The following is a 14,468-nucleotide window of genomic DNA, read 5'->3' as shown; positions in this document are numbered from 1 at the left end:
AGTAAAGTTTATTTATGGCAGTATTTATTAAGAATTCCTTAGCATTAAATTCGATCACTGCGATGGCTGTTCGCGATGCTTGCCCAGGACATGACGCTTCAGGTGGTGTTTCTCCCGAAAGTCCTGAAGGCAGACCAGGCACTTGTAGGGCCGCTCGTCTGAGTGACGGCGCCGGTGCTTGGCCAGGTTATTATTGTCGGAGAAGGTCTTGGGGCAGTGTGGGCATTGGTAGGGCTTCTCGCCCGTGTGCGTCCGGATGTGCACTTTGAGGGCCTGCTTCGAGCGAAAGTTTGAGGTGCAAATTGGACACCTATGCGGTCGCTCATCCAGGTGGGCATTGATGTGAACATTGAGCGACGCCTTGTTATCAAATCCAGCACGGCACATGGTGCATTTGTGGGGACCGATCGCTAGCTGGCCGGATTCGTCTGCCGGGTGAATCAACAGGTGGACTTTAAGATAGTGATTGTGGGTGAAGGTTTGCGGGCAATGCGGACACTCAAAAGGTCGCTTCTTCATCGGCTGACATTTGTGTATGTCCAGACCACGGGCAGTTGAGAAGACCTTTAGGCAAACAAGACACTCAACAGAGGGGTCGCTGGAGTTGAAACACGAATGCTTATCCAAGTCGGTCTTCAACAGAAAGGGCTCTCCGCAGGTTTGGCAAACGCTGGTATTTTTGTGAACTCTGCGAATATTTATATAAAATTAAAATATGTTTATAAAATTAAAAAAAATACATATCCTTACTTATTATATTCCAACAGGTTCTCTTGGTGCTGAATACCCTTGATGGACTCAGTTCTTGGCTCTTGGGTCTTCTTTGTCAGTCTTGTTTGCCTAGCAACCTGTTTCGGCAGTTCTACTTTGGCACATTTCCTTTCGGGGCTTATTTCCACCCGCATCTTCAATTCCACAGCCTTGTCGTACTGCTCCTGGTTGGTAAAATTATCTCCGGGGACTTCCAACTCCTTCTTGATTTCCGGCTGATTGGCAATCGCCAAGTAGAATTTCTGATAGCTTTGTTCGCATCTGCGCTTAAATCTATAAGCTATTTGAGCGTCCTGGATGCAGTTCCTGCAGATTTTCTGTGGCAGTTGATCTCCAGGATCTATGTGAACTTCGGCGCACTTTGTTACCATGTCGGCGAGATTGGGTTCCACTTCGCCTTTGAATTGGCGTCTTTGGCGCTGGTCAAAAATACCCACCAAGGTAAGGGAGTGAGTGCCACATATTCGACACAGGTTCTCCATTATTTTAATGTAATTAAATTTGTTAATTTGTTATTTATATCTTTTTTACTTTGGACAAATTGTATGATGCTTTGTTTGTTGCTTGTCGGAAGCTTAATAGCGATGGAAGTTCTGAGCGTGACTGGTCGCAGTTCCTTAAAAAAACTCACGGCTTATCATTTCTTTATAATAAAACGTTGCTTAATAACTTAAGTATTTTAAATTTGTTATTAACTTGGCTTACTTGCTTTAATAACAATCTAATTTGTATACATTTTATACAAAATTCGAAGCTGTTTTTAAACTTAAATATCGATAACTCTTTCCTTAATCGCAAACAGAAATTTTAAATGTCCCGCCTTGTAAGAACTTAAGCTCAACTTACTTATTTCATTTGTGTAATAATAAGCATTATTTCCACGGTATTATTAAGCTCATAATCAAGCAGGAAACATCATTCAAGCTACTGTTAGACGGACTTTGACCTTCCAAAAACTATTACATCATATTAAAAAGGAGAGAGTATCTACTAATTCTTAAAACTGGAGTAGGAAAACCTAAATAGTGATAGTATTTAAAAATTTGCTAATGAAGTTTTAAACGGTGCAGTGTAATTTATCCTCCAACTCCCAAAAACTTTTAAACGAACTTCAGTTCTCTGTTTATTTATTTCAAACATGCTTAACTAAGCGTGATTACAATGTTAACTATTTTATTAATCTTTATGACACGGCGAAATTAACAAACAAGTCAAAATAAATAATAAACAGGTAAAAACTCTGCGTTCAGGGATATAAAATAAGAAATTTGTTTTTTTTTTTAAGTCTTCTATTATAATTGATTATAATTTTAGTCAGAAGTTTGTAAAGCGTTGAATTTTAATACCCCTTTTAAGCTATTATAATTTTAGTCAGAGAAGAAGTCATTTCATAAGAAGAGTTTCAGTTAAACTTGGATCAAATTCGAAATAATTTCTTTAAAAATATATCAAACCCATCGAAGGTACTAAGTGTTCAGCCCAAACACTTTTAGTATTCATGCTAAAATAGCATTGATCTTCGTCCCTTATGTTTACAGTTAGCTAAAGGTGCGAATTTCTATATATTGAGAGCCGTGAATTTTTGTATCTCCGCCTGTTTTTAGATTGTTTTTTTTTTACGAAATAAGCTGACTCAAGAAACCGGCTTACCTGCGAGAATGTCGAAGAGAGGTGGTAAAACAGCTCACCTCTGTCCAGTTCGGTGCTGGCCGAAATTAAGCACCGAATGTGACAAAACGGCGCTCAGTTGTTGAACTAAAATCGAGTCCGACGGTCGCATAAACTTGGGCTTGGCATTCGTCGAAGGCAGGCCAAACAGCGGACACACAAACCTTCATTCTCGCACCCATCGAAGGAAGGCCAATCGATTTACGCAGATAAAGCCAACAATATATTGGCCAAACATGTTCAGGTTAACCACTGCCTTAAGTCTTCTGCTCCTGATCCTGAGCTGTGGCTGGGCGGAGAAAGAGGAGAAGCCCCGGGAAAAGCGTCAGGCAAATAAGGTTTGATTGATTTTTTAAAACAAAGGAGAAGTAACATGTTGAAGAAACATAAAATAAAGAAAGGAATACTATTAAAAATATTTTCCCAAAAGGTCCTATAACCTTTTTTATTTTTTCTTATGGCTTTAAATTAATAAATTATTATATTCTTTTGAATATTCAATAATTTTTAAGAACCTAATTTACATTGAATGAATAATTAAGTGGAGTTTTGACTTCTTTAACCTTCTTAACCTTTCAGAAAGTTCTGAGATAAAAAAGATCTTAAGAAATTAAATTAATACTTGTTAACCTTTGATCTAAATTTTTAAAATTCTCTTAATAACATTTAATCTTATTCCCCAGATTCACATAACGCTGCTTTACGAGTCCCTTTGTCCTGACAGCAGGCAATTCATGCATCAACTGGGTCCCGTGTACGAAGAGTTCCAGGATTACATTGACATTCTGCTGGTGCCCTTTGGAAAGTCACATTCCGAGCGAAATGGAGCAATCTTCCACTGCCAGCATGGACCGCCCGAATGCTTGGGGAATCGTCTCCAGAGTTGCGTCATCAACAGCACCGGAAACCAGGCGGCGCAGGTGAAATTCGTGGTGTGCCAGATGCTGGCTCCGGACTACTCCCGCGTCGATCAGGTACTTTCACCTCTGCTGGTGTTTGCCCCGCTAATTAGCGGCTATTGTCCGGAAATCTGTAATAAAAGTATATCCCTAAAACTGTTTGCAGTGCGCCAGAGAGGCGGGTCTGCTTAGCGACGTTGACCACTGCCTGTCCATTGAGACGGGCACCAAGCTGCAGCTGCAGGCGGAGCTGGTGACCAAACAATACAGGCCAAGCTTCGTTCCCACCATCGTCTACAATGGCGTAAGTACCAGCGATCGATCGCGCCCGTAATCGAATGCATTTAACTGGTTTTTTTGGATTCGTATTCGTTTCGTTTCGTTTCCACATGCAACAGGTCTTCGATCAGCAGCTGCAGGACCATTCGCTGCGCGATTTCCGCGGCACGGTGTGCCATGTGTTGCGTCAACAAAACTTGCTGCCCAACAGCTCTGCAATCTGCGAGTAGATCTGCTAAATGTTCACTGTAACCGCCGCAAGATTGGAATGAAATTAAAATTCACTAACTGGTTTCTGCGACCGAACAAGAATATCTCACTAGGGAGGAATGGGAAACATATTTCTGAATTAAAACGCAAAGGTCAAAGAGAGAAAATAAAGCAAAATAAAATTTAAATTGGTTTAAATAGTTTAAAGAATAGTACTTTCTGCATTTTGTTCATATTTTCTCTCTCTGTGAGCCAGACCTCGTTTAGATAATAATTTATATTGATACGTAAGATAGATTTCATCAAATACAATCGTGTATATATTATATAGTACATGCAGTGCATAGGGCTTCTAATTTATTTACAGGGGCATACAATATAAATTCATTATTTTTGGAATGGGGGGGCGGGGACACATACATAGTGATGATGGGGGAATATCGTTAGGCTTTCCTCTCAATGAACCAACAACAAATGACTTAACGGCTACTTGCTAATGGATAACCTACAACTAGGATTTCAATTTCTTGCACTTTTTGTGTGTTTGCTGTGGTCGCTGACGGGTGTGCAGAAATAACAATTTGTAGACGACGGATTGCCGTTGTGTTTAAAGCATTTTCCTCCTCAGACGGCCGTGCCCGGTGCCTTGCCAGCGGCTGGTGTCGCTGGGGCGTTGGCGGTGGCCAAATTGAGACTGAGCGAGCGACGTGGTGCTGGCTTTGGTGGAATCTGCGGCTTGACGGGCGCTTTCTTGGCCAGCGTTAGGCTGGCTTGGCTAACTAGAGCCTGCTGCACCGGTCGCTCCTTCTCCTGGAACTCCACATAGCCGCTCTCGTCGCTGTCCGAGCCGTCATCGGGATTGATTTGGTCGTTGTGCTCCTGCTTGTCCAGTTCATCGCTGCCGGAGTCGCTGCGCTTCAGCGTAATGCTGCTGGAGCTGCTGTAGTTGGTGGCATCGCCACTATTGTGGCGCAGCTGCTGCTCCAGTCTTTGGTAGATCATCATCTGCTCCAGCACCTGCGCCTGCTCCAGCTCCAGCTGCGACTGCTCCAGCTGATCGCTGTCCCTCTTTCCGTTGTACTCCTCGTGGTTGGCATTGGTGACTGTGCTGGCTGTCTCGCAGCCACTGGATATGGATCCCTCGTCGCTGTCGGGACTGGCCAGGCCCTGCTGAGCGGAACCGACGCCTGCTGCCGCCGAAGTGCTGGCCGTCGTCGAGCTGGAGGCGTTCGAGGAGATCGATGACTGCGCCTGGTGGCGGTACTGCATGCTGGCCTGATCGCTGGCCCGCATCTTCCTCATCGAGCTCCGGTGCAGCATGGTGAGCATGGCCGCATGCCGGAAGTAATGATCGTCCGCATCGTCGAGGAAATCCTCCTCGCCGTCACTGCAGACACCGTTGCGACGCGGAGCGGTCACACCGTGATCTTCGGCGGAGTAGTCAGCCTCTGGATCTGCGCTGGGGTCGCTGTTGATCGTGGGCAGCAGGCTTAGTGGCTCTCCATCGTCCTCCTTCAGGTCGCTGAGGCTCACCATGCTCTGGCTGCCGTTCTTGTGCAGCTGCATGTCGAAGTACGGCAGCAGTTCATTGCTCAGGGTCGTGTCAAACTTGAGCAGCTTCTCGAAGTCATCCGAGTCGGAGCCATCGTTGACAGCACTGACGGCGGTGGTCTCCTCCTGGGGCAACTCCTTCGCCATCATATGCGAGCTGCAGCAGGGCGACGAGGGCAAGATCTTTCCCGTTCGGCGGATTGAGTGCCCGCGACGACAACGACGCCGGCCCAGAGTCATGGCCGGGTACAGCGAGTCCTTCTGACAGCAGGGCATCATTTCCGGCTCGTTGGTATCTTCGATTTCATCGCCCTCCTCCTCGCCGATGGCCTCCTCGATGGCCATCAGCTTAGGCGCCGACTTGGAGCGCTCCAGGGGCGGTCGATAATTGTTGCCGCCCACACTCAACATGATCTTGCGGCGCGGGAGGCTAGGATTGTCATAGACGGCATTGGCCAGGCTGAGGCGAGCGTTTTGCTTTAGAATTTTCTCACGTTTAAATTCCCGCAAAGCGCTGTCAAGGTTTTCCTATAAAAGAAGAGAAGGTTTTTAGATTAGAAACTGATCTTGAAATGCCCATAATCTCTGTATATTTTCCTTAATCAGGTTAGTCAAAGTGGTAATGACTTTACGCTTAATTCGAGGTACATAATTGCAGAACGATAAGAATACAAATAACAATTTGGTCATGGCTATTTTTGTATTTTGAATAGAGTTATGGTAGCACTCGAGTCTTATCTGCTGAGGTGTTTATGGATTTATGTAGAGAGAAACCCCAACTCACCCTCAGAGTGTCGCAGATGTCCTGGGCAATCTTCTCCTTGCTGCAGAGCACCGCATGGCAGCGCAGCTCGTGCTTGAGCTTCCTGCCCTCGTGGCGGTAAATCCAGCAAAAGACCCGCGGATAGTTCTTCGGCGCACAGCAGTAGGTAATGCGGTGGGCCCAGTACTCCGTCAGGCCATGCTGCCGGGTGGTGGCCTTCAGCCCAGAGGCGCACACCTTCAGCCGCATAATCACGTCCGGCTTGGAGTGCTGCGTGTAGTTCCGCCACAGGGTGTTCAGCTGCTTCTCCACACAACCCTCGCCTGCTAAAAGTACAATTATTAGAGGGGATTCTCTTGGTTAAACATAAGATCTCTGTGACTCACCCTTGGCCCAACCGGTGAGGACGTTACCCAGGTACGAGACCTTGAACTCGGGATCGGGTGTGCTGATATCCACACTGTGGGTGCGCCTCCAAAGCTTCCCCAAGCTGCGGGTCAAGGTGCGAATGGTCTTTGAGCTTAGCTGATCCTGGGTGCCGGAGCGACCCACATGCTCCTGCCGGCTGCCGTAGAGCAGATCCCGCGAGTCCGTGGTCAGAGTCACCACGTTCGTGATCTGCACGGAGTCATCGCCGCCGGCCACATCGCCGTCCTCCTTGGACACCCGCTTGAAGCGCTCTAGGTAGGGACCCGCTCGTCCCCGCCGCCCGCTGTAGGTGTTGAACTTGCCACCCTCGGCTCCGGCACCGGCCAGGCGCTTCTGCTCCTGCTTCTCGAACTTCTTGGCGTTGTAGGTGTTGCCCAGCAGCCGAGCCAGGCTGTTGCTCTTTACAAACTTGTGCTGACGCGGCGGAGTTCCAATGGGCACCGGCGGAAGGGGAGCGGAAGTGGCTGTGGGTGTGGGTGGGGCTGTGGGTGTGGGTGGGGCTGTGGCTGGGGGATTTTCCTTGCCGCCCGTCTCCTGCTGCGACTCCTGTGACTTGCTCTGACTCAGCTTCTTGCTGCTGCCGAAGTGGAACAGAGTGCGGCGCTCCTTGGCCTTCTTCAGTGTGCTGGTGTTTGGCGTTGGTTCGTTGTTTGGTGTTGTTGCTGTTGGTGTTCCTGTTGCGGGTGGAGCTGTGGCTGCTTTGGTGTTGATCACCGCTTGACTCACGCCGCCCAGATCCTCGTATTCATTGTTGTTGTTGTGGTGGTGGTGCGTGGCTGCTATAAAGTCCACCTCATCGCATCCCTCCATCGGAGACTGGGGGCTGGTACTGCTGCTGCTGCTGCTGCTGGCTGCCATTTTAAGGATTGCTTTTGATGTAACCGATCAATATCCGTTGGCTACACACATGATAACACGGAATATCTGTAAGATAAAAAGGGGGAAATGGAGAAATAAAATTAGCATTGGCCCATTAAAAATACGAAAAAGGCTGGAATCGGTCTGATAAAGAAATTAATGGCTCAATAATCGCATTTGGGAAAATTAGCAAACTAAATTAGCACAATTCAAATTAACCGCAGCCCAAAAAGGGGAAAATTACCCTGAGAGCCAAAAGTTTCCATTTGGCTAATCAAAATACAACTAGTTTTTTGTTTCATCTTAAATGTAGCAATTAATATTTGTACCTTACTTTCTTCGGGCAATTTAAAAACGAGCGTTGAGAGTGTTAAATTTCAAATTAAACCCACACTTTCACCCATCATTGGGCATTATGTTCGCCAATTCACACCCGATTCAGAGAGTACCTTTCCGCAACTGCGGCCAAAAAGTGTCAACTGACTAATAAATTACCTCATGATTAACACTCGGCAGCAGCTGTAAAATGTTTTTTAACTCCAGTCCTCCGGTCTCGTGCTTTTTTTCTCACAGCTTACACAGTGTATGCAAATGTTGACGGAATTATAATTACTATTTCTGTATCGCTTGGGGTTAGCTGGAAAATGCCACACGGCGCTTCAGTGAGCCCTCAGCTCTTGTGCATTTAACATTTTCACATTATTTAGATAGCGAATTGTTTGCTAAAAAGCCAGTTAAAGATGCAGCTATCAAGAGTCATTAACGGCGAGTATTAAATGCTTGAAAAGCACTTAGACGGGGCACTATTGTGGGGCGACACAGCCGCTTGCTTGACTGGTTACATTTTCCATTCGTTACCTGGCTATATTTAGTCTGAGTGGTAATTGTTTGAGAAGCGCAATTAGGCACAAAAAACACACCTCTGTTGCCCCGTTAGGGCCCGACACTGAACTAAACTCTACCGAAGGCAGGCAGGCAGGAAGGCAGCCTTCTGATCGACTTAATCACTCACGTAGCCGCGGCCTATCTGCAATTAAAAGCACCAAGTAACCTCTAGTTAGGAGGCCGATATCCATCACTTTCGCGTCTAATCTAGACGGCCCGCCTTAGCCGACTGCAGGTAACAACGGTCTGGTTATCTAATCGAGTTGGTTATTTCGCATTTGGCGTGTGACTTTGATTTTTATGGCCCAACCAGCCATAAAGCTGCACAGAATCGTGCTCGTGATTTAGAAATATAAATATTAAACTTGGGTTCTGTTCTGCGGAATGGAATTTATGGTAATTTGTGGCCCCAAGTGGCCAGCCACTGGCAGGCATAGCGAATTCATAGGAAGTGGATACCCAATATGATATGCAATACTCAAATCAGATAGCTGTACACAGAAAACAAATGGATTGGATATAAATCAACAGAAGAACAAGAACCTTAAGTTAAGATTTGGAAACTCTTTGAAATATGTATTCAGCTTTTCAAATATTTTTATATGTTTTCATTCGTTTTATGTTTAATATAATTACAAACAAATTTTACACATAAAGAAACTCTAATAACCCTTCATAATATAACCATTTTCCACTGATTTGAATTTTTTCCCTCGTGTAGTCAACACTGCCCAGCCTCCTCGGCCTCGAACAAAAGGCAATTGGTCAGGTCTATGGCTATATCATTAGCCGTTTTTCATATGCAATGACCTTGGCTGTCTGCAGGTGTCTTTGGGGAGTCAATAAAGTTATGCTGGCTTTCACTTTTCCGTGTGCCTTTGCCGCTGCTGCGACTTGGATCTCCGTTTCCATCTACGTTTGTTTGTGTGCCTTTGTCGTATGTAAATGTCAACCCGAGCCGGGGCTTCTCCATTCATAGATCCAAACACAAATATGAGAAAGCCCAGTAGTAGTTTTTGCCACCCCCAACCATCGAACTGGGATCCCTTGGGGCAATGACATCGCCATATAGCCATATAGTCATCGTGGTTCGGTTTCTCCGACGCTGCCGCTGCGATCAGCGCGATGTAAAAGAAGGTAAAGAAAGCGCGCTGAATTTGTAAGAAAAGGTAAACGGACAAAAAGTTTAACGAAAAAATATATACATATGTAATAAAAAAAAATAAAAAAAAAAAACTAAGTAATTGTTTTGTGCGGGGCCCTGCCCTGCCCCACCCATTATCATTTATGCTTCTCCTACTGCTTCTGCCTCGACTGGCGTTTCCCCTTTGTCCATAATTGCCAGCTTCGCTTTGTGCGTGAGCGCGCATTTTAAAAGCCCAACAACTCACATTAAACGAAATACGAAAATTAAATAAAGGCCGGTACAAAATCGTATAAGAAAAATACACTTTGTGTGCGAAATAATGCAAAAAGCGTAGTGAGGAAGTGTCGCCAGGTGGACAATATGGTAATCAATCCAAGACCTCGAGAGAAATTTAACTACTTCCTCTCCAGCTACTCGGACTCCCAATGATGATGTGATTTGTGGCGAAGAACTTCTGTTCAATAAATATTTAATGACATGAAAGTGACACGGTAATTTTCTAAAAAAAAAAAATTAAATGAAACATTTCTCTGCCATCATTAATAAAAACTTTTACTTAATACAACACTTCGGCGCGTGTTTCTGCTACTTTTCCCTTGACTTTGAGTTTGAGTTGCCTTTTGATTGATCATCATAGCATCTTATAATTAGGTAAACGCTTTTAATTTATTTATTTGATATTTATATTTCTATTTCTGGGCCCCAGACGCGTTCTTTTGTCCAGGTTCCGAGCGCAGACAATGGCTGCGATGAGAGAAACTGCCAAGTCATTTATCAAAATGTTAAAAATACATTCGGTGTTATTCTTTTTATTTTTTGACTGTTAACAGCTAAATTTGTTTAAGCTTGCTTCCCAAACGAGAGCTGGAATCGCCGGTGTCTTTCCCAGGCTGCTTAAAATGCAAAAGCCACAGAAACAACATCGGAGTTATTTGTTTAGAGTCCAAACACTTGAAAGTTCTCAATAGGCCAGGCCGCGGAGTTGAACACAAAATGCAATTTATTATTGTTAAGAGCTAACCGACGAGGGCCCGCTGTGGGTATACAGTGAAACATGGTTAAGAAGGAACATGTGTAACTTGCAAAAATACTAACTTAGATTTATTAAATCTTACTTTAAGGGAAAGAATGCTGGTAAAGTGTTTATTGAGTGTTATTTCATTTTATTTAAATAAATGTATTTACTTTTTATACTCTAAAATTATCTAGACAGGACACACAGAAACAAGAAAGAAAACTAAATTGTAAAACTGAAATTTCTATACCATTACAACTGGCAATAGGATTCTAAAAATCGATCATAATTAAGCTAAAAATGCATGCGTTAAATTCAATTCGGAAAGCGTTTCTGTGTTAGTTTTTTATAAGGTTAATAAATCTGCATTTTGTGTTTTTATTTTAAATAACATTTGGTGCTAATTTTAACGATGTAACCTCTTTTAAAATTAAAAAAAAAAAACATCAAAATGTTGTTTTCCTTGCAAACTTATCTAAATCGACTCCGCTGTTGATACTTATCATGAATATATATGATTTACAGGGTCCAAAATGACTCCATCAATGCATTTCGATCTTCTGACTAAAACTATGATACCCTGCAAGAGTATAAAAAACCTAATAATATTAAAAATAAATATTAAAAGCTTTAGATTTTGTTCTTTGTAATAATTACAATCAAAGAAAATTCTACTTGAAACCCTTTTCAGATTACCTGCTTTATTTATCGAGGATCGACTGTAGTATCTGAATACCTGGTGCTCAGGTGCAACGATTGGTTGTTGCTGGTGGATTGCTGGATTGTCTGCTGGCATAAACTGTGTCAACAGCAAATTTGAAAAGTTGATTCTAATGTTTACTTAGTGTGGGCCACACTACCAAAACACACACACACTGGCACACACGCACACACTGGGGCATAAATATCAATTTAGCCATGGCACTATGGGGAATTTTGCCATTTCCGTGGTATTTAGTCATTTTATAAAACTTTAAATATTTGAGTTTTTTTTATGTAAACATATTAAAAATATATGGCTCTATAAAATGTAGTACCAGAAATGTTAATTAACAGTGCACTGTTAAGCCTATCCACTGTTAAAGTCGGCTGTTGTAGCCAAAATGCACGTGATTGAAAATAGCTATTTTTTATTCGGTTACTTTGAAATTGAAAAACTAAAAAGTAGAACCAATTTTTGATTAAAGTTTTGATGGAGACCAATAGTACTGGTAATTATTATGTGTTGTGTGTACTAATACATTGATCTGTGCGTGTCTTACTGATATATTGAGATTTTTCTAAGTGTTCCTCTAAGGAAATTTTTTTGAGAAAATATTTAACTTTAAAGAGACCTATAAAAAATATATGTCTTTGTATTGCTGTACGTCCGATATATGTTGTAGAGGCATTCATTCTAAATAAAAGGCAATTTGTCTCAATGTGCACAAATCCGCACAATCTGCGTAATTTAATTTTTTTTGCAGGTCTTTTCGAGCAAATTTTACCAAGAAAAAACCATTTTTCAAGTTAATTACATATAAATATTAATGTGTCAAATCATTTTACCTGTTTAAAAGGCAAAAGCTAATTTTTTTGCATTAATGTAAGTGCCAAATGGAAGTTATTAGCGAATTTGGAGGCCTGGACCTCTTTTATGAAGAAATTGAATATGAAAATTACGTTTTTTATTTTATATCTGACAAAGAGCTTGAAAATTAAGACAATGCATTTTTTTTTATTATGTTTATAAAATATATTATTTAAAAAAAAAAAAATTCACCTTATACACTTAAAAAAATAAAAATAAAAATAAAAAAATCGTCAAGCGAGGGCGGAACCACGCCCATTTTTCCAAAAATCTTTTCTTATGGAGTCCATAATTATAATAAAAAAAACCGTTTCGAAATATATCACTTAGTTTAAAAGTTATTAATTAATACCATAAAAATGGACAAATTCCCCATAGTGCATGGTCCTCGGTGTGTGGCGGCTTAGGAGGCTTCGATGCAGTGTGTCAGGTTAAATAAATCGTAAATTCTGAATTCGCCGTCTAAGGCACGTTGCGATCTCGGGCTCTGTGTCTCTGCAGCACCCAAGAATGTCTCAAAATAAATACGAAAAAAGTGACTCGCAACTAAATTAAACAGTTTCGCAATTTGTATTCGTCGGGGTATTTTTTTTTTCTCTCTTAATCTTTTGTTTTTTTTTTTGGGCATGTGTGTCATGCGCGTTTGTCACCAACAAAAATGCTGGTTAAGATCGGGTGAGGAGGAGAGGAGAAGGAGGCCTCGTCATATAGAGAGTAAGTTGAAGGAAGCTCTCCTCTGTACGTACGTGCGAACGCCTCGGAATGCATTTAATTGAACTATTGAATAAAGCATAATGCATGCCATAAATTTGTATAGAATTGCATTCTTTATAATTGATTGGCAACGCAAAGACACACACCTCAGAGGGAGAGACAAAGCCGGCTTTAGGCCCGGAAAAATCAGCATCATTACCCCAAATACCTAAATCTCTTCAAGAAACATTGGAATGTGATTCTTGGAGGTAGATAAAAGGAGTCACAGAATATTATTTAGCAGCTTATTTATTGAAATCTCTCATTGAAAATTCAGTATATTTCCAAATTTTGTGCTATTAATAGAATTAAATGTGTATAAGTAATTAAATTATTGAATTTTAATTTACCCTTTTGTTTAATGAACACTCAAGCCATAAAATTAATAAGCAAATAAATGCTTATGAGCCTAGAAATTTGTATTTTTGGCTCTGCCAGATGGTGTGTGCCTGGAATTGATCATTATATATGCGGGCAAATATACAAATTGCTTTTCTAAGAACCTATTATTCGCATAATTCCGCCATTACACACAATCGCACATGACCATCTCTATGTGGATTACATATCCACCGCCATAACCTTCCCACTCCGACACCGACTCCAACTCACTTTGAAAACAAATTAAAAATTCAGTTCTCATCTCGCAAGTGAAACAAAGAAACAAATGACATTGACTTTTGTGTCTTTTCTCCTACGTCTTTCGGGATGGAGGAAAATTCACTCGAAATTCATAAGTATTTAAGGCTCCAAAGGCAATTAATAGTGTGTAAAAACTCAACAATTTGCTTTAATTTCGTTTAAAGACAGAATAAAAGTAAATTATTCCATAAAAAGTTGGCAGTAGCAGCTGTAGAGATGATACTACATAACATATATTTTTTATAGAGCTCGGGCATTGCAAGTTCACAAGATTTACGAGACTATGTTTCGGTTTAATGGGGCCTCCTCTTCGGGGATCGGCTCGTCTTAATGGGGGCTCAAAAGTTTAACCAACACAATGCAGCAGCAGCAGGTTTTTGTTTCATAAATTATATATACTTTTTATGCCCGCGTACTTCTCGCTCTCTTATTTCGTATTAAAATTTCTTGCTGTTTTTGAAAGTGAATGCCTTGACATCATTTTGTTTACATTTCGTATTTTATTTTTACCCTTTTGCTGGTCGAAAACATTATTAACAATTCCAAAGTGCAGTCCCCGAAATGTTAACCAGTATATATGGTCCCCGAATTCTCACCTATAATTTATGCATATTTGCCTCGCAGAATACAGAAAAAAAAAACAAAAAACCTTTTAAGAAGACAAACAATGGAGCTTCAAGAGAATTATCTGCCTAAGACACGGCAAATATTTATGCACAAAAAATGATTTAATTAAAGAGGCAATCGCCGCCAGGCAATCGGTGTTTGTCTTTGGGGTGAAAGTTAAGCCCCCCCTTTGATATTTTTGCTAATTATTATTAAAGACATTTCTGCGTACTCTTATCTGGCGAAAAATATAGACGGAGGCATACAGAAGACTTCCCATATAAATTTATTGCCAAACATTTGTCGCCAGTCACGACGACACAATGGTACATTTGTAGGCGTGCCATAAAAAAAACCCATGTAAATTGTTTGTCATTGCCCCCCTGCCAATCCCCTGAACCCTTTACTTGCATGCACCCTCC

At 41.9% G+C, this 14,468-nt stretch overlaps 3 protein-coding genes across 8 annotated transcripts in view; 1 reads left to right on the top strand and 2 right to left on the bottom strand.

Annotated features, from left to right (window-relative positions):
* Window positions 1–23: 23 nt before the first annotated feature.
* LOC108073175 (zinc finger protein Paris) lies at window positions 24–1,349 on the bottom strand. The gene is made up of 2 exons (XM_017164681.3): window positions 751–1,349; window positions 24–688 (listed from the first exon to the last, which is right to left on the bottom strand). Exons 1-2 carry the CDS (start codon window positions 1,251–1,253, stop codon window positions 55–57), a joined length of 1,137 nt encoding a protein of 378 aa, XP_017020170.1. The 5' UTR covers window positions 1,254–1,349; the 3' UTR covers window positions 24–54.
* A 1,182-nt stretch (window positions 1,350–2,531) lies between these two features.
* On the top strand, window positions 2,532–4,093 carry LOC108073178 (gamma-interferon-inducible lysosomal thiol reductase). The gene is made up of 4 exons (XM_017164684.3): window positions 2,532–2,777; window positions 3,123–3,413; window positions 3,505–3,642; window positions 3,737–4,093. Exons 1-4 carry the CDS (start codon window positions 2,676–2,678, stop codon window positions 3,845–3,847), a joined length of 642 nt encoding a protein of 213 aa, XP_017020173.1. The 5' UTR covers window positions 2,532–2,675; the 3' UTR covers window positions 3,848–4,093.
* LOC108073236 (uncharacterized) overlaps window positions 4,087–14,468 on the bottom strand; it is a 36,836-nt gene continuing 26,454 nt past the window's right edge. For 3 of the 6 annotated variants that reach the window (XM_017164785.3, XM_070286820.1, XM_070286821.1), the window contains exons 3-5: window positions 6,528–7,494; window positions 6,163–6,467; window positions 4,087–5,906 (exon numbers count right to left, since the gene is read on the bottom strand). In XM_017164785.3, the coding sequence (XP_017020274.1) occupies window positions 4,452–5,906; window positions 6,163–6,467; window positions 6,528–7,428 (2,661 nt within the window). In that variant the 5' untranslated portion in view covers window positions 7,429–7,494 and the 3' untranslated portion in view covers window positions 4,087–4,451. Of the gene's footprint in view, window positions 5,907–6,162; window positions 6,468–6,527; window positions 7,495–7,923; window positions 8,201–8,348; window positions 8,392–14,468 lie in introns of those variants that run through there. The other 3 variants (XM_070286822.1, XM_070286823.1, XM_017164786.3) reach the window with 3 other exon arrangements.

Source organism: Drosophila kikkawai, chromosome 3R (assembly GCF_030179895.1).
Source record: "Drosophila kikkawai strain 14028-0561.14 chromosome 3R, DkikHiC1v2, whole genome shotgun sequence".
Classification (NCBI taxonomy): domain Eukaryota; kingdom Metazoa; phylum Arthropoda; class Insecta; order Diptera; family Drosophilidae; genus Drosophila; species Drosophila kikkawai.
Note: the sequence above shows the minus strand (reverse complement) of the source record. Positions and strands in the feature narration are given on the sequence as shown.

Excerpts from the sequence above, each read along its gene's own strand:
- LOC108073175 (XM_017164681.3), bottom strand. The coding sequence starts at position 1,253 with ATGGAGAACCTGTGTCGAATATGTGGCACTCACTCCCTTACCTTGGTG. Across the intron at positions 689-750 it reads AACCTGTTGGAATATAATAA|AGTTCACAAAAATACCAGCG; the intron begins GTAAGGATATGT and ends AAATATTCGCAG.
- LOC108073178 (XM_017164684.3), top strand. The coding sequence starts at position 2,676 with ATGTTCAGGTTAACCACTGCCTTAAGTCTTCTGCTCCTGATCCTGAGC. Across the intron at positions 3,414-3,504 it reads ACTACTCCCGCGTCGATCAG|TGCGCCAGAGAGGCGGGTCT; the intron begins GTACTTTCACCT and ends AACTGTTTGCAG. Across the intron at positions 3,643-3,736 it reads CCACCATCGTCTACAATGGC|GTCTTCGATCAGCAGCTGCA; the intron begins GTAAGTACCAGC and ends CACATGCAACAG.